The sequence below is a fragment of the Cryptomeria japonica genome, chromosome 8 (assembly GCF_030272615.1).
Source record: "Cryptomeria japonica chromosome 8, Sugi_1.0, whole genome shotgun sequence".
NCBI classification, from domain to species: Eukaryota; Viridiplantae; Streptophyta; class Pinopsida; order Cupressales; family Cupressaceae; genus Cryptomeria; species Cryptomeria japonica.
The window spans coordinates 201,015,260-201,035,103 of record NC_081412.1 but is presented as its reverse complement, the minus strand read 5'-3'; the positions used below and the strand labels follow the sequence as shown (position 1 = coordinate 201,035,103).

The window sequence follows — 19,844 nt, the reverse complement described above, 5'->3', positions numbered from 1 at the left end:
GTGTGGGACCTTGCGCAAGGGGGTTGAATCTCCGGAGAAGGCCGACTTCCTTCTCAATCCAGGTGCAGGTGTTGAACCAACTCAACACTTCAAAACTTACTCCTAAGCCTACCCTAACAACTTGCAGAGGAAAAGGGAAGAGAGAAATGCTTCAAATAAAAGGAGGTGATGCACCAAGAAGAGATTGTTTCTCTCCCTACCCGAAATGACACAAAGAATCAATTGAAATACCGAGGAGATGCACAAACTTCAGTTGTATGAGTGACCCCAATGCATGTATGGAGGTTAGAATTCGCTGGATGTCAAGAGGGGAGAAGGTTTCCCACAAGTCACACTCATAAATAAATTAACACAACATATATGAGAGAAGAGCCACAAAACATACACCTATGATGAAGGTAAGGAAACATACACAACATACATAAGTTGAAGGAAGGTAAGAATGGTGATTTCAATTCATTATAAGGCCAATGGCCAAACTTACAGTTGCAAAAATGCAAGATAAATACAAGAGAAGTGAAAGAGCATAGAATAGCTCAAGCCAACAGGGAGAGAACCCTTCACAATGAGGCTTAACAACCTTTATATAGAAAAATGGTTACAAGAGTGATCATGACCCTTGTGTAAATGTCAGTCTGGGAGTGCAGAGAAGTGCATGCAGACATGATGTAAGTTACCACAACAAGCATGGCCCTGTACCTCTCTTGATGGAAATCTTGCCAAAATCATTAAATGCACCCCTGTGGCACCACAAAAGAAGGTGCACAAGTCACAAAAGTTGTCGGAGATTTAAAGCTTTGAGTGTTGATCACGCCATCCAGAAGTGTTGCCAGCCGGAAAGAAGTCCGAGGACTTCGGAAACTCGGGTTCCCGAAGTGGGGAAGACAAGGAAGGAACTTTGGAACCTCGGGGTTCCAGGGAAGGGGAAGGAGAACTTCGGAACCTTGGGGTTTCGGAGTTCCAGGAAAGGGAAGAAGAGACTAAGCAAAAGGAAAAGGGGAGACCTAGCAAAGGAACTTCGGAACCTCGGGGTTCTAGAGTTCTGGGGAATTGAAAAGAGGCCAAGGAAGGAACTTGGGAACCTCGGGATTCCGGAGAAGAGGGAAAGGCATCCAGGAAGGGACTTCGGAACCACGGGTTCCGCAGAAAGAAAAAGGGGTCAAGGGAAAAGAACTTCGAAACCTCGGGGTTCCGAAAAACTGGAAAAGGGGCTAAGGAATGGGAGGAACTTCAGAACCTCGAGGTTCCGGAGTTCCGAAGAAAAGAAAGAGAAGGCAAGGAAAGGGAACTTCGAAACCTTGGGGTTCCAGAGTTCCGGAGAACTGAAGAGGAGGGGGAAGGAAAGGGAGGAACTTCGGAACCTCGGGGTTCCGGAGTTCCGTGAAGGAGAAAGGAGAGGCAGCAAAGGGAAGGAACTTTGGAACCTCGGGGTTCCGAAGTTCCGGGGAAGGGAAGAAGACGAGGAGGGAACTTCGAACCTTGGGGTTCCGGAGAAGAAAAGAAGAGAAGGCAAAGAGAAGGAACTTCGGAACCTCGGGGTTCCGGAGTTCCGGAGAAAGAGAGGAGACAAGGGAAGGAAAAAAGGCAAGGAGGGAACTTCGGAACCACGGAGTTCCGAAGTTCCGGGAAAGAGGAAGGGAAGCAAAGGAAAGGAACTTTGGAACCTCGGGGTTCCAGAGTTCCTGGAACAAAAGAAGAGACAAGGAAAGGAAAAGGCCAAGGAGGGAACCTCCTCTAGACAAGACAACACTCTCTTTGTAAATAAACAACATCAAGAGATTCATGACTAATTATTCTTCTCAAAATTGTCATTTTAGTTGGAACATTCAACCTCCTGATGTTCCATGAAATGATCTTTATTTCTTGGATTGTAGCTTCTTCACTCTACCTAGAACTTTCTCAACTTGGGATTGAGAGCTCACTATTATATCTGCCACTGTCTCCCTTTGAATATTGTGCATGTTATCTCCACCTCTCCCACTTTGGTATGTATCTGAAGATTTCTTCCTACGTGTATTCTTCTGTATCCATTTCTTTGTCTCCTTTAATAGGTTTCCTCCTTAGATTCACATTCTATTGTCTTGAAAAATTCCTCTTAGATATACCCAATATTCTTGTCCTCTTCAGCCTCTTATCATATGCTTCTCATGGCCCTTCTCTTCCTCCTATCTATCTCTGATTGGATCCTTTGAATTTTTTTCAATATCCTTCCTGAAAGCATACAACATCCCCTTTTAACCGAAAACCTTAGAATCATTCTTGTGATGCCAGTCTTGCTTTATTTGCTATGGTCTATCTGTTTTTCTGCTTTAAACTTTTCCAACAAATTTCTTCTTCCTCTTCTAAGAGCCTTGTCTCATAGCCTTTGTAATCCATAGCCAAGTAACCATATCTGTGGCATGATTTACATCTAATGAATAGTCAATAGAGTTATAAATTTATAATCAATTTGATACCTTTATATTGAAGTGTGATACTTTTAGACAATGTTGTTCAAGATACATCACACAAATTGCGTAATATGTCACAAAACTCTGTTCTATTGTCATCCTTGAAGTGCACACCAATCGACCAATTATTGTCTTCTCAAAACATTGTTTCTCGAGAATATAGGAGGCACGACATACAGTTTGATCAACTCTTGCAGCTGTAGATAGTACTACTAATAACAAAATTGTTGTATTTATTCACACAATGTGGACCCCTTCATGTGTAGAAAGATAAGTAAAAATTTATTTTGTGTGGAAACTTAATCATTTTTTGTAGGACAGAGTGTATAATATGTGCACTCATGACCTTTTGATTTAAGGGTACTGCTCGGGGAATGAATATTGTTGTTTCAGCATATTAACACCCATTTATGTTTCTAGATTTATGGCAGCTCAAATGCAGACTATATACTAACATAAGTTCTATAAATGTCGATACATTTTATACTGGGAACATTTAAGATAGATATAAACAAAAGAATTTTTTTTATACAGGAACAGGCTCCACTGGGCTCTCATGAGTTGACATTGTTCTACAGAGGGCAAGCTCCTATTTTTGCCTTTTCTCATTGTGTGGAACCTTTAGCATAGTGTGTCAAAGCCAGACTTTCCATGAGAATCAAAGTGTCTGTCATTGATGGACAAAATCCCCTGGAAGCCCCAGATCGAACTGTTTAACTTCTAATGCAGTCAGTGTTCGTATAATAAGCTATCCATCATCAAGATCAGGATAATATAAAGATAGATAGATGCAAATTTTGTCATGATGCAGCAAAAGAGACATGAAAACTTTGTAGGAGATAAGTCACCAGGAGCATAACTAATGTGATATGTTCACTGGATTTCATTGGTAAATAAATGTTAGCGGATTGAATATACTATAGAAGTTGAATAAAATGAAGGTTTTATGTAGGTGACATTTGTGCAAGCAAAAGGCATAGCCATTATGAAGACTTATTAATTAGTTAATCATTTTGGAAGGCCTGGCTGAAACTTGGAGCTCTTGGAATTCTTACCAGATGGGAAACAACCTATGAGTCATACTTTCTCAATGTCAACACTGAACTGACAAATCCTTTGGTCCTTATGTATGATTCCCACATGTAGATTCTAGTGTGCTATATTAAATGTAGAACTAGATGAGAACCAAGTACGAGGCTACTTTAGTTTTTTATGTTCGAAGAAAATGCATCATATACTATGAAGCAAAGCTGGAAGACTTATATAAGCTGAATAGTATGGTTTCAGGGAAAATCTTATCATACTAAATGAAAGGAAAGATAGCATCTGGGCGTGAGCCCCAGTGGGCAACAAATCAGTATCTTTGTGGAGACTTGCTAGTTTAGGCTTAGCTGTCAAAGACAAGTCCTGTTTGAATGCCTTTAATTTCACTATATCAAGTGAGGAAGTGTTCTGAAAATTGTCTTTAATTGTGGACCTTCGCATCTGCCTTTAATCATTCATGCAAGTTTCTCCCTCAAGAGAGGACCTTGCCAAGGAAGTGAACCAATTATAAAAGCAAACTATATTTAACTTGAAATTGTTCCAAAACTATATTCAACCCAAAAATTGTTCCAAAAACTCCTTGCAGCAGTGAGTTTCCAGAAGACATGGTTGATTTTTTTAATTTCGCAACTGTCAATTCAAAGTGTACTAAATTTTCTGTCTTGGAGTTTATGCTGTTTTTTTCTGGTAAATGTTTGATGTCTTTATTCAGATTCTGCTCCAACTTCTTTTGGAACTACTTACCCGCAGCATAAAAAAATATCTACTTTCTGCATCTATACTCAATTAAATTTGCTTTGTTCAGGTGTATAATAATATGTATTCTTTTTGTCTGGAATTTGTGGTTGACAGCCTTTGTTTCCAGGAGAAACCAGCATCGATCAGTTGGTGGAGATCATTAAGGTCAGAAAACTGTAACATGGCAAGCATGCTTTTTGTTTATGTTGGAGATAATTTTTTTGTGCCACACATTTTTAACTTGTTGGCTGCATTAGGTTTTGGGGACACCAACTCGCGAAGAGATCAAATGTATGAATCCGAATTGCACGGACTTTAAATTCCCTCAGATCAAAACACATCCATGGCATAAGGTTCTGGGCAAGGATTACTGGGTTGTTCTATTGATTTATTTCTATACCCTTTTTGCAAAATTGCTGCCATAAAATGTAGTATTTCCAATTTTTGTCGAAAATGAAGAGCAATATAGATGATAAGGCTTTTAAGCTTCTTGTGCATTTGCAAAACGGCACTTTAATTTATAACAAATATTAAACAAGCGCTGGTTGAAAACTCGTATTTTCAGGTATTTCGCAAACAATTGCCACTAGAGGCAGTTGATCTCGTGTCTAGGCTTCTTCAGTATTCTCCAAATATGCGTTGTACTGCTGTATGTATTCTTATTCTTCTTCAACAGGTTTATGAATGTCTACTCCTTAATTTTTTTAATAAATTTAATAAGTTTGTTTAGAAAGGTTTCTTGCTGCATGCATGCAACAGGTGGTTCTCATTTGTGGAACATAATCAACATTGCATATTTAATTAAATGAAGATTCATGGTAGAAGATTGGATGGAGTATTTTAAGATGAAATTTATAGTTGTGTTTATGGTCTGGTTAATTGTGCCTCATTTTTAATAGGGTATTTGTTGTCAAATATAGTTTATAATATTATATTTTTACCCATCGTTAAACATGGTCAATCTTCAGTAGTGATAGGTGAGGGCCAACTGTTAACAATACCTAAGCATGGTCAAATTTTGAATGGTCATTAACAGTCAAATATTAGCCATAGTTAATCACTCAGTTTTTGATAGTGATTAGTAGTAAATTTCAACCATAGCTAAGTGATGTTCAAGTTGTAAACATTCTTATTTACAGTTGATTTTTAATGATAGCTATTCATTTGGATGGGCCATGTTGTATGACTATTCATGATGTTCTATACAGAAAATAACAGTGTTCAACATCTATCAACCCATATAAACATACCTACATATACACACACACATACCCACACAAGTGCACGCACACAGAGGCCCACACAGGATTCACCACATTTCAACCACAAATATGTTTATTTACGCACAGGTTTTGCCACATTTCAACCCCACATACACACACATACAAGCACGCACACAGAAAAACACAGAGTTTGCCACATTTCAACCAAAAAAATTGAAACCGAGCAAACTTAGAAAACAAAAAAAAATGTCTGAATCGTTAATATGTTCATTTGTACATGATCACGGTTTCTGACAGTAAAAATTACGATTTGCAGCATTTGTCAGGGGTTTCCCAGGTGGTTGTGGCATGGAGGGTCTATATTAACTTTCAATATTTTGGACTTCATACTTTGCTTCACGGGTGGATGGCATTGGTGTTGAATAAATCCAGTTTAGGCCGCTCATTCTGTCTATTTAGTGGCTGCCAGGTGTCTTTTATAAGGAGCTCAATCTTCAAACGTGTAACGTGTGGATTCATTTGTAGAGTCTGCTTGAAATTAGTTACAGATCAAAACCACCAGTCCAACTTCAACTCCACTCTGTGAATCTTTTACATCTTTATTTCCCAATACATGAATAACAGGACATACTTTTTAGTACAGAAGAATACTTTAACTTAGGCAGCAAAAAAGTAAAATGCCAAACCAGACACAGTAAAAATATACTTAAATAATAATAAAAATATACTATTTGGTTTTAATCATGATTTTTTTTTTAATCTGTTGATTAACTTCAACAGATTGAAAAAAAAAACCGTGATTAAAACCAACTAATATATTGTTAGATTTCTAATGTCTTTGGCATTAGGGTAAATGCCAAACCAGACACAGTAAATTACCTTGTTTTTTGACAAGATCAACTGGATGTGAATTTTCTTGCCTAATCCAAGGCGGAGAATAGACAAAACAAAAGAGAAGTAGTTTTGGGTTTAGAGATGCTGCAGAGTTTTTCAATTTGTTCATTCTGCATACAAAATTTACAAATAATCCGTGTCCAAGAGTAAATACTATTTAAGAGCCTATCCATCATAGGTGAATTCTACAAGAGAGTCAATGTGAGAAGCATATCCTTTGAGCAGGTTGGTGGTTTATCCTACTTAATGATTTTCTTGGGAAGTTGCAAAAATCTTGTTAGCAAAAATCTTGCGAGCAAGAGTAAAACTGATTGGATTGTCTGTGACAAATTAACCATCTCATACAAAATGAAATCTTTCATTACCTTTGTCTTGCTGATTTCATATCGGAAAAGCAGGGTCTTAATATATCTGTAGGAAAACTTAATCTTGTGTACATTGTTAGCATGGGTGACACATGACCAACATGCATGCATTGGCCCCTATATATACACAGGAAAACAACAATTGGGTACTTTGACTCGTGAAATCATTCCTTTTGTACCCAAACTTTCAATTGGGCTTTTGAGTGCATACACTCTCTAGTTTCTTTGTTTTAGCTAGAAAGTGTGTGGATGTGTTGTGATGGGTTAGTTTGCTTGTAGAGTCAGGAAAGATACAAAATATCAGAAGTTTTCGGTTCTGTGTATGTGAACTGGTAAATCCCGTATTCATATTCAAGAAGCAACAACAGATTTGGCAGACTAGTTTTTCTATTGCATATTGAACCTCTGATGCAAACTTTATATTTGTGAAAGTTGTAGTTTGTTGATAAACCAGTCTTCGATGGTTTCTAGCTAAGTTTTAATCTAAATGGAGTTTCGATGGTTTTAACCTCTCTTTTGTCAAAAGATTGGACTGCAATGCCCAACCTTACTTGTCTGCCTTAAAAGACTGGACCATAACTCTCAACCTTATTATGACTATAATTGTGTTCTTATATTCTATGCTTTGAGGCATTTTCACAACCTGCTTTTGCCTGTAGGTGCTGGTGCTCTTCCATTCTGTTTCCTTGTGATGCTTGCTATGGGCACTGCTCTTCTAGTGCTGAATCATGCTCAATCAGCGTTGGCATTTGGTGCTGCTTATTGATATTTGAGGGCCTAACATACTCTTAAATGATAAATTCACATACATAGATGACATAATGAGATCTTTTGTTGCCCTGGATAACCAGATTATCGTAGAAAATGCTTTGTATGTTTCATTCAAGTTGAAACAACTCTACCAATTTCTGGCAAAAACCTAGGGTGTCAATTTAGGATGGCAACAATGAATGCCCCTGTTTCAAGATGAAGCCCATATTTGCTGTTGAGCATCCTTATCATGAGATGGCACCTAGTTGTAGTTATTGTCTTATGAGTCATTTGGTTGAATTATCATAATCTAATAATTCTTATTTGAATTGTGAGACAACAAAATTTTCTCATATCAGATCTAGGTGTACTGCTAGGTTCTTTTGTCCTCAATTTCATAATGTTTTGTGTCTGTAATTATTCAAATGTATACGTAGAGGATTTTATGAAACTTTTAAAGGATGTTTTATTTGAATTTTTTTTGGGTACTATTGATGTGTTTGACTACTAGGTTTTGTCAAATTGTATTTGATCATTGTCTTGAATTTCTTGAACATTCTGTAATATCCCAGTTATTCCCAATATAATCATCCACAAACAGATAACCCGTTAAGGTTAGAAAGAATAAACTGAAAACTTGCTGGAAAATGCAACCCTTCCACTTTCTGATCACCAAGTGCCCAATGTGGGAAGGTGAGAGCATACGGTGTTGAGGGGATCGTTAGCTTCAAATAATTGGAAACAATACAATGCTTGGCGGCAAGCCAGCCCCTTCCGCTTATCCAACGGGAATGAAAGAAACTTGGCGGTGAACCAGCCAAGAGAAACATACAAAGGCACAAATCACTCAACCGCGATATTTCAGCGGGAGGACTGAAATTACAAAACAATCTCAACTCAACCGCTTATGCAGTGGGAGGACCATTACACTCAGACATCACTCGACCACTTATGCAGTGGGAGGACTGAATTATAATTTACTTGAAAATAGGCGGCAAGCCAGCCTCTTCCACTTTTCAGCGGGGTGTGAGTTACAAACCAGAATTGGTTAGTAGGACTACTACTTAACCTTACAATAATCAAGATAATGTGAGAAGAGAGTAATGCTGAATATCCAAATAAGAACATGAAATTTCTGCTAACATCAAAATCTGCAGGCTGGAATTGCAAAACCAGCAGCCTATGGATTCACTAAAACGCTCATAACTCTCTCATTTCTCACCCAATTCACCCAAAATCTGTTCTAAATAATTGCTATACCCGCTACAATGAAAACAAACTCAAGGAAAGCCATCAAAACACCCATATTTATTTTGCACGCTTCCCAATGCATTCACAAAACCCAACGCCTAACTTGGGAAGTTCGATTTGCAATATAAAAATCCACACTCGAAATAAGATGCTAAAAACTTACAATATGCATCGCCAGTGGTAGGAAGGATGAGCCGGTACCCAGAATGATGGAATCGCCTGGTCAAGAGGTGTGAGCAAAATACACTTTCAATAGTCCCGCGACCACCAACCAAAAAACACTCCAATCCCAAATAGAACACTCCACAATCTGCAACTCACTCACCAACAATATTGGGAATACATGGACACAGCAAGGTACTATCTTGCAAGTACGAAACTGAGACTTAGCTAGGAAGCCACATTTCGAAGCTCAGATTTTCAGTCGCCAATTCGGCAGCATAACGATGCAAATTCATTTGAAACCAAATGAGAGGCCAAGCACCTGTATTTATAGATTTTTCCCTCTGAAATTCAAATGCAAATGGCGCCCAAAACCATTGAAATTCAATTTCATTTCCTGTCATAACCTCCCCTAGACATGGTGTTAATTTTCCCAAATTCCCTAGGCAAAGTTCGAACTTTTTCCTAGGTGACAACTTTGTGATATAAAATAATAAAAACATGAAATATTTCATCTTTCTCAACGCCACCTTTTTTAATGCCATTGACTTAGGAAAATAACAATATTGTTGGCAGATAGATATTTTTCCTAAGTTGCCCCGTAACACAATTAATAAGTAATAAAAATAATTAAATATCAAACCTTAGGATAAGGAATTAATATTTAATTAAATAACTTATAACTCCAATACTGATTAATACCAAAATCAAGGATGAAGCTGTTCGATGAAGACCACTGAACTGTGCTGAGTCAGGACCCTGTCCGAGACTGCTAAAAATAGAAATGCTCAACACAACCACTTACTAAAAATAGTAAGTCAAGAAATACTGCTTCGAAAAACATAATCTTCGCACCCAGAGAAAGAGCTTGGAAAGCTCAGTAGAACTGCATCAACCAAACAACCACACCCTAACTTACTAAAAATAGTAAGTTCTGACTTCACCAAAGAATCAAATGCATGTTATGCCACCTTGGAGTTCATGGAAAACCCATAAGGAAACCATAAGCAGAATTGAAGAATTCCCTCCTGACAAACCCTAAAAAGCTCGTGCAGAACTCCACAAAGGTTGGAAACCCTAATTCTCTCATCCAAATAGCCTACGGGTCTCCGGAATAGGCCAATGGACCATTGAACTAATCACTGCGGAGAAGGGGACATTACAATCCGCCCTTCCCAAAATTGCTTGTCCTTAAGCAATGCCATCACAACTCCCGAAAATTTTAAACTGATCCGCACCAAAGCAAGTATGATCCTAGGGTCCCATGCCCGTCTCAAGAAGAACCCACCATGCTGATGCTGTGCCACTCTGATGACATCAATGAAAACATCACGCCAAAACTGCATTAACCTCCCTTGTAACTCCAAAATGTCACCATCCATGATACTCAAACTGAAAAATCTTAAAGGACTGACATCACTATCGTGCAACATCTCATGCCCATAAAGCTCTGAGTAATCAATATCAACAATGCCACTAGCTATCACAAGCCTGGGCAATAGGGAAGGTAGTCTACTCAACTCAAAATCAAACTTCTTAGCACGTCTCCATATGGTATCTAACAGAGCCACAACTGCCAATGTGACATCTCCAAATCTTTTTGCAAAGAGGAAAGCATTCCTTTGCAAGAGCTTGACAAACTCATACTCATAACTGCACATGAATCTATTGAGCCACACCATAATTATTCTGACAAAACCATGGAGACTTCTAAAATCTCTTACAATTCCCACTCCAAGAACCTCAAAATGAAGAACCAAAGAAAGCAAAGGTTTACTGTCCCAATCATAAGTAGAAGAAAGGGCATAAGTATAACCACTAGTTAGAGCTTCAACACTTCCCATACACATATATTGATTGCCCCAACTCGCCATACCTCTCATTTGAGACAATAAATCTGTCCTGCCAGGAGACTGCGAAGTCTGAAAAAAAGTACACCAGCAGCCCACCGAGTCTGAAGTGATTGACTTGAGATTTAATTTCAGGGAAATCATCATCCAAGAAGATGAACAACTGCTGCAACATAGGAAATCCTCATCCAAAACAACACATCTGCTCACGTCCAAGGCTGGAAATATCTTCTCTAGTGACTCCAACTCCGCATGGAACCATCCTTTGCTCAGAATATCTTCCCAATCCACTAGTTGATGAGCAAAAGGAACCATCAAATGGCTGGTAAAGAAGGGAATAGCACCATCAATTCTGAAAATTTGTTCCTTATCCCTCCAAAGATCCTTCTCTCCAAATGTAATAAGCTCCATCAGACCATGTTGACGATCTCGAGCCTGGACACCCAACTGACAGTGATCTTCAACATACTGAAAAGAAAACTCCAAACATCCCCAAGTGCTAGTAAGAACCAAGAGCATACTTAAGAAATTGATGTCTCCTTTAGTGAACCCTCGAAGCCTAACCATGAAAGCTTCAACAACATTGGAGTATGGAACAAGTGTTGCCCTCAAATCCAACTCCCAAAATGGACTAGTATGAGCCTTATTATTATTCAACCCAAGAAATGGGTTATCAAGCATGCAATCACCACGTTCTGGTCCTTTCTCCCCTACTTTGTGAGTAACAAATCTGAAATCTTCACTCCTTGCTGCTACAATGGAACCTTGGACGACTTCTAAACTGTTTTTTGACAACATCTTGATGCCAAAGATGTTGAAATCATCTAGCACAAAGAGAGGGTTTTCAAGAACTTGGAAGCCATCACTTTCTTCTTGCTCACTTCCATCTTGCTGATCCGAATCTTCACATGCAACCTTTGTTTTTCTTGTGAAGTTCTCAAGATCAAACTCGTCTTGAAGACTATCAAGCTCACTGATAACTCAATTTCTTCGGCTCTTTGTGCATTCTCTTGCTCCCTGAAAAGTTCGAAATCAGCAAACTGATCTTCTAACTCCATGAGAGCCAACTGAGTCTTTTCTAACATGTCCTTTGTTGACTCAAGCTCAAGAGTAAGCTCTTCACATTTCCTCTCTTTTCCTTGTAAAGCACTAAGGACCTTCTTTGCAGATTCGATGGCATAATCACGATTTGTGATCAATTGTATGCACTGTGATTTCAATGTCTCCAAAGAGTCTTTGATGAGTTGCAGATTGGGGAGAGCAACTTCATCCTTAACTCCCTTCCGTCTCTCTTCAATTTGAGCCTTCCAATAGAGTTCTTCTATCAAATTATGTGTATGGTCAAACCCAGATAGAACTCGCACCTCATTCTCAAAGGACCTCATGACTTTATCCTTCCACTCGTGAACATTTAAAGGTGGTGTACTAGTCATTGGCTGCAATTGAAAATCAGAACTTTGTTTCTTGTCTTTGCTGCCCACAAAGCTGCTCCAAGACTCCTTTTCTTCACCACCCACTAGCTGCAATTGCTCAATATCATGAAGAGGATCAGATTCTACTAAATCTTCAACTTTTTGCTTACTACCAATTTCATGAATGGATGAATCAGATTTGCATTTTAGAACCTCTTTAAACTTTCTATCATCAAAAACCATATGGTCCTCTAACTCTACAACACAATCTGCTTTTTGAGCTTCATCAAGATCAAAGGGAAATTCATCCCACACAGGTTCCTTGTCATCGCTAGGTGCCATCATACCCGGATCCCAAGTGCTAAAGGGCTGATTACTTTGTTTAGTTAAAAAGTGCTCACCATAGCTCCAAGTATCATCCAACTTAAATCTTGAATCTTCTCTTAATTTCCACACATTGCTATTCTCATCAAGAGCAATGCTAGAACCAAGTGATGTTTCATCTTCCCACTCAAACAGTGGATTGTCATATGTTTTCACTTTACCCATCTCAAACAATGGGTTATCAACGATCTGGAAAGTATTTCCTTTTTCCAACTGAGACCAACAATCCCGCTGTCCTAAATCTGAAAATTCCAATTTAGGACATTGCTCAAAGACTTTTAGAATTTGGTCAAGCTCATTCTTCAAACTACGAGTCTCAGCCCCATTATTCTGAAATGCAATTTCTGATTGGTCCTCTAAATCTGTCCCTTGAATGTCATCATTTTGGTATATTTTAAACTCACAAAATAGGACAGCCTCTTGGTCATTAGGAACTTCATCATTAGCTGCAATATTTTCAGCTTCATAACATGAATCTCCATCCAACAATCTGTTAATCTTTCCCTCTTGTTTAACATCTTCAATTTTCATCTGCTCTTCCTCTAGAAGCACATGAGTGCATTCAACACCGTCACTAGCTCCATAAGAAACATTAAGAGATTCATCATGCACAACCTCAAATATTTTTTTTCTTCTTCTTGAATGACAACCTCATCAATGGTAGGTGCATGCATCACCAAAGAGTCTTCATGAAGCACTGTCTCAAAGTTAGGTGTCAAAACACCAACTCCATCATTTGTCTTTGTATTAAAATATTGTTTTTCAGACTCTTCCTTATGATTGGATTTTGCAAGAACCTTTACGAACTCCATTTTAATATCTGGATCCTTCATCAAATTAATCAATCCTTGCATTAATCTCAATTCAACCGCTTATGCAGCGGGAGGACCATTACACTCAGATATCACTCGACCACTTATGCAGTGGGAGGACTGAATTACAATTTACTTGAAAATAGGCGGCAAGCCAGCCTCTTCCACTTTTTAGCGGGGTGAGAGTTACAAACCAGAATTGATTAGTAGTACTACTACTTAACCTTACAATAATCAAGATAATGTGAGAAGAGAGTAATGCTGAATATCCAAATAAGAACATGAAATTTCTGCTAACATCAAAATCTGCAGGCTGGAATTGCAAAACCAACAGCCTATGGATTCACTAAAACACTCATAACTCTCTCATTACTCACCCAATTCACCCAAAATCTGTTCTAAATAATTGCTATACCCGCTACAACGAAAACAAACCCAAGGAAAGCCATTGAAACACCCATATTTATTTTGCACGCTTCTCAATGCATCCACAAAACCCAACGCCTAATCTGGGAAGTTCGATTTGCAATATAAAAATCCACACTCGAAATAAGATGCTAAAAACTTACATTATGCATCGCCAGTGGTAGGAAGGATGAGCCGGTACCCAGAATGATGGAATCCCTTGGTCAAGAGGTGTGTGAGCAAAATACACTTTTAGCAGTCCCGCGACCAGCAACCAGAAAACACTCCAATCCCAAATAGAACACTCCACAATCTGCAACTCACTCACCAACAACACTGGGAATACATGGACACAACTAGGTACTATCTTGCAAGTGCGAAACTGAGACTTAGCTAGGAAGCCACACTTCGAAGCTCAGATTTTCAGTCGCCAATTCGGCAGCATAACGATGCAAATTCATTTGATACCAAATGAGAGGGCAAGCACCTGTATTTATAGATTTTTCCATCTGAAATTCAAATGCAAATGGCGCCCAAAACCATTGAAATTCAATTTCATTTCATCTCATAACCTCCCCTAGACATGGCGTTAATTTTCCCAAATTCCCTAGGCAAAGTTCGAACTTTTTCCTAGGTGACAACTTTGTGATATAAAATAATAAAAACATGAAATATTTCATCTTTCTCAACGCCACTTTTTTTAATGCCATTGACTTAGGAAAATAACAATATTGTTGGCAGATAGATATTTTTCCTAAGTTGCCCCATAACACAATTAAACAGTAATAAAAATAATTAAATATCAAACCCTAGGATAAGGAATTAATATTTAATTAAATAACTTATAACTCCAATACTGATTAATACCAAAATCAAGGATGATGCTGTGCGATGAAGACCATTGAACTGTGCTGAGTCAGGACCCTGTCCAAGACTGCTAAAAATAGAAATGCTCAACACAACCACTTACTAAAAATAGTAAGTCAAGAAATACTGCTCCGAAAAACATAATCTTCGCACCCAGAGAAAGAGCTTGGAAAGCTCAGTAGAACTGCATCAACCAAACAACCAAACCCTAACTTACTAAAAATAGTAAGTTCTGACTTCACCAAAGAATCAAATGCATGTTATGCCACCTTGGAGTTCATGGAAAACCCAGAAGGAAACCATAAGCAGAACTGAAGAATTCCCTCCTAACAAACCCTAAAAAGCTCGTGCAAAACTCCACAAAGGTTGGAAACCCTAATTCTCTCATCCAAATAGCCTACGGGTCTCCGGAATAGGCCAATGGACCACTGAACTAATCACTGTGGAGAAGGGGACATTACACATTCATTCTTGAAAATGGAATAATCTTTGTTCATTAGAGGGTAGTTCTTTAAGAAAAAGAGTTCATCTTTGTGTGCTTCTATTTCTACAAACTGTTTGTAACACATTGTCGAGCATTTAAAAGATACCATTTTTCATATCGGGATAGCACAAAACCTATTTTATGGTTATTTTTGTGCTATTTGGAAGGAAAGAGAGTTGGAAGAAAAAACTGCAAAAAAGGACTCGTTACTTATTGGCAAACGACCTTTTCACCACAACTTGCAAGTTTCTGGGTAACTCACTAAGAACTTGCCCAAAATTCATTGGCAAGTTACTTGCAACTGACTTGCTGAGAGGTTTTGCCTTGTGACTACTCATGGGTCAGCCAATTTTTAAACTACGTTTTACATAGATGAACTTGAGGAATTTCTTTGTCAAATACTTGTATAATAGATACTGTCTTGTTTTTTTCCTCTATTCTAGTCTCTGTTGATGATGTTGTCCAAATCACTTACTCTGCTGATTGTCTATGGAGTCAACATGATTTCTTCTTGTTTTTGTGAACACCACCATCTTTGAGCAAATCTTATTGAAAATGAGATCATGGTTTACAGGGTCTCTAAGGATGCTCTTTCTAGTTTCACATTATCTACAAAAAGGAAGCTGTTGAGATCACAACTACGAACACCTTGGAACTTTCATATTCTGAATCATCTTTTAGTCTCATCTTGGCTTCATATTTTCTGTTCAATGGAAATGTCTCCTTTTGCTCTGGAATGTTAGTTTTTTCAAGTACTTTTTTGGATATCCATACAAAGTTGTGGCTCTTCAATGCAGTCATTACAACAATGGCTCTTTAAGATTTTGCCGTTTGGGAGCCTAGCTTGGGATTTTGGATTCAAATCTAGTGATATAGTCTCATGCTTCAACGTATGATTTATTGTGAAATAATGATTTCTTAATGCATCATCTAAAATGAGATTGCAGTCCAATCCACTCACTTTAAGGATATCATCAATGTCACTTTCTATACACAAATTCATATACAGGATTGAATAGCCTTGCATCAGGAAAGGCATCTGTAGTCTTTTGTTCCTTTGACATAATTGCATCTCTGGGTCTCATTAGGCATTAACATTGTTGGTATTTTCAGATCAAATTGCTCTTTCAATCTTTTGACATCTCTATTGAGGTACTCCTTAGATTCCCCACCATGCTTTATTCCATTAGAGTAGGTCATCAACATGGTTGTCAAAGAGGATATATATCAATAGTAAATTTGAGAATCTGGTCACATTGACATTTCCTCCATAGTTGCCTATACGCAAGTTTGCTTTATAAGTTAACTATTTCTAATGAATTATATATGGTAGATGCTTTCATTCAAACTATGTCAAATTTTAAGTCACATGGCTTGGAGATTCCTCTTCGCTATTTGAGGGCGTGCTCCCACTTTTATGAGTTGTTGAGGTTGACTACTATATTGCTCATGGCAATATGACTTCTTGTCTTCAAACCCACTAAGAGGTGAAGTCTAGGGGCACCTGATGAGTTCTATCTAGTATCTACTGCAAGATCCAAGGGAGATTTTCAGGTGTACTATTTACTACCAGTTGTTCTTTATCCACTCTTTTCTAGTACACTTATTAGAGGTCTTTAATCCTTTTTCTTTGGGAGATAACCTCCTAAATGTTTCAAAATGATTGCTTCCTTCTTTTATCACACTTTAGGTAATAGTAAATACCAATCGAACACAGTAAATTCACATGTAGATGGGAGCAGATCAATGAGACGATTCCACTTTGTGTATTACTGCCTAAGTATTCCATCCCCCTTAATGTTAGTTTAGGTGTAGTGGATCTACTTGAGTTTGGTATTGAGGGCCTTGTGCTTGTTTGCAAGCTACATGATTGGTGAGGTAGGTAGGCAAACATTAATATATTTTCCTACCACCAAAAGTTCATTGATTGCAGATGTTAGGAGAGGTTCTAGGGGAAGTATATGCCTACTGCCCAGAGTTGTCTAGCTTGGTCACTTCAACTCTAAAATTCCCATGTGAGTGCTACTTGATATTGCATTGGCCCTTTTGGAATCATAGATGATGATGCTCACTCCTTTGCGTTGAACCTTGCTGCAAGTACCTGATATTGTTTTGTAATGTACCCATTTTTCCTGTGATCACTCAGTTGCATAGTTTTGCTTGTTAGTCATCTCCACAGACAAATGATGGGGTTAGGAGATGTTGGATTCACCAAGAGGAGATATACTTAGTCAATTATTGGAGCCTGGTGAAAAATTATTTAATAAAGTTCATATTATAAGCTAATAAAAGCTTATAAAAGATTATAAGTTACTTTTTCTATAAATAGAAAATTTTAATAAAAGTAACTTATTTAAGTCACAACTTAATTTCACCCCTTGGTTCGATTCCCTAGGCAATAATATAACTTAAAAGGTGGTAACTTTTATCATGATGAATTCACCCTCCTAGCTAGGCGCCAATTTTGAGAGAGAGATTCCAATGGAATCTTTGGGAGATGCCTTTGTGATACGTTTAGGGTAAAGGTAAATAAAGGAGGAAGTCGTGGGTTTTTGGAGACACTTTTGATTCATTATTTTTTGGCATTTCTTGATTTTGGAAGCTTGCAGCAGCACGTACCAGCCTATGCAGCCATTGGAGGACGAAACCCTTCCAGTATTTGCTTGTGTGGACGGAAACCCACACGATTAGCATCCCCACGGTAGCACTATTTGACCTGCATTTGAGGATTGGGGTCAGATTACAGCAGGAAGTCACCATTTGCAGCATTGTCAGGTCTGATCCATCTGATCTGTGCAGTTTTCATACATTTTCCAGCAGATTGTGACATTCAAAGGGCAAAATTACATCACCCAGGGCCAGCCGTACCATCCCTTCTTGCTTGGGATTCATTAAAAATAAATTGAAGGGTTTTACTTGGAATTTTTTGTACAAATCTCATTGTCAGCAGTAGGAATAAGGATTGATATCATTCTTTCAGGCTTATGATGTCACAAGAGAGAGGTATGAGCAGATCAATGTGGAAAATTGTACATTTTCAGTGAATTCTCCTAGGGGTTTGAAGGAAACAGCAACAATCTAGTCTATTTATGTAAGATTTGTTTTTGGTAATTATTTACTAGAGGAAATAAACTCATGGGAGCAGTTAGGGCTCATTGATAGCTCCTGTAGTAGCACCTGGACTCATTTATGCTAATAAAGCAGCCCTCCAGGCAAGGCGTTGGACCCCTGGTAGGCCAATTTAGCTTGTCTTTGGTGAATTCCATTGTTTAACGGCTTTAAATAATTGCTGTTACAAATTCAGTCAATCTGAAAATTAATTTCAGTCATTAGCTTATGTTTATTATTTTCTTTCAATTGCATCATTTAATTTTCCAAGCACTCATACTTTGCAAAAACACAAAAAAGGTGAAAAAACCATAAAACAAACAAACCAAACCAATTTCCTTCTCGCTGGCCAAAGAACACAAAAGTCAGAAAAGTAAGTCAGTCTGCTACATTCCTAAGTCGGCATCTTTCATGTTTGTTTCTTGTCACAGTCTTCCACTTTCATCTTATTTTCAGTGTCCTATCTAGTATCTACTTCAAGATCCAAGGAAGATTTTCAGGCATCATATCTACTATTAGTTGTTCTTTATCACCTCTCTTCCAGTACAGTAATTAGAGAGGTTTCATCCCTTTTGTTTGGGAGGCTGCCTCCTAGAGGTCTCAAAATGATTGTTTCCTTCTTTTATTACACTTTAGGTAATAGTAACTACCAATTGAATACAGTAAATTCACATGTACATGGGAGAAGATGAATGAGATGTGTTGATGTGTGTTTTAGGCACATAACATTACAGAATAAAATACCAAAGGTAATTTACCATCTCTTGAACAAAATCACCTCAGATGCTAAGAATGAGATCAACTAAAATGATTCCAAGGTTTCTACATGTCAGGTCTTGACGAGTGGGTAACTCAATGGTCGATGTGAATTGCTGTGTTCACTTGGGGACTTACGCAAATGTTTGGATTATCATGAATGATGCGGAATAGGTGTGCTGACAACTTAAGATTTATCAATATGGCTCTGGATTTTACTTCTTACTAAAAAATGGGCAAAAGGAATAGGGTTCAGGAAATCTATTCTAAGCCTAGGAATGTAGGAAATGATGAATGGATCTAGTGGAATCAAACTAGGCAAGGTCTCACAAACAGGTATTGACACAAGCTTAGTGCAATCGTCTAAAGTATACTTAAAGATTTTCAGGCTATCACCATCAAACGTTGACACCATCCAAGTTGATGCTTGCCAACAGATGCATAATAATTGAAGTTAAGCTTACTTGAATTTCCAGTTGACCACACAAGGCGCACTTACCAACGGCAAGAGGCTAGTGGTATGGATTAAGGATTCCACACAAATATATTCAACAAATCTTTCACTCAATCTAATAAACATGAAAATAAATTCTAATCTAACTTGGAGGAATTGAGAACCATGAATGCAAAGACAACACTTGAAGAGAAAAATCACCAACAATTGAACAATGATTATGATTCAAATAGCTGCAGCATATACCAACAATTCTACAAAAACTCTCCCTTACAAATGAGAGACAAGGAGGCATATATAGAGTCTCTTACAAAATGGATGGCCAAGATTGATCCAAGATCAATGACCGAGATCATGCCAACAAAACCCTAGAATTGCCCTAATTAGGGTTTACATAAAAAATGGCGCCACCAACATATGGCCCAATCAAAAGAT

At 38.1% G+C, this 19,844-nt stretch overlaps 1 protein-coding gene across 2 annotated transcripts in view; it reads left to right on the top strand.

The window, feature by feature from the left end:
- LOC131048344 (shaggy-related protein kinase epsilon) overlaps positions 1–19,844 on the top strand; it is a 79,478-nt gene that overhangs the window by 51,181 nt on the left and 8,453 nt on the right. Inside the window, exons 9-11 of one of the 2 annotated variants that reach the window (XM_057982262.1) lie at positions 4,347–4,397; positions 4,490–4,585; positions 4,798–4,881. In XM_057982262.1, coding sequence (XP_057838245.1) covers positions 4,347–4,397; positions 4,490–4,585; positions 4,798–4,881 — 231 coding nt within the window. Of the gene's footprint in view, positions 1–4,346; positions 4,398–4,489; positions 4,607–4,797; positions 4,882–19,844 lie in introns of both variants that reach the window. The other variant, XM_057982260.2, reaches the window with a different exon arrangement.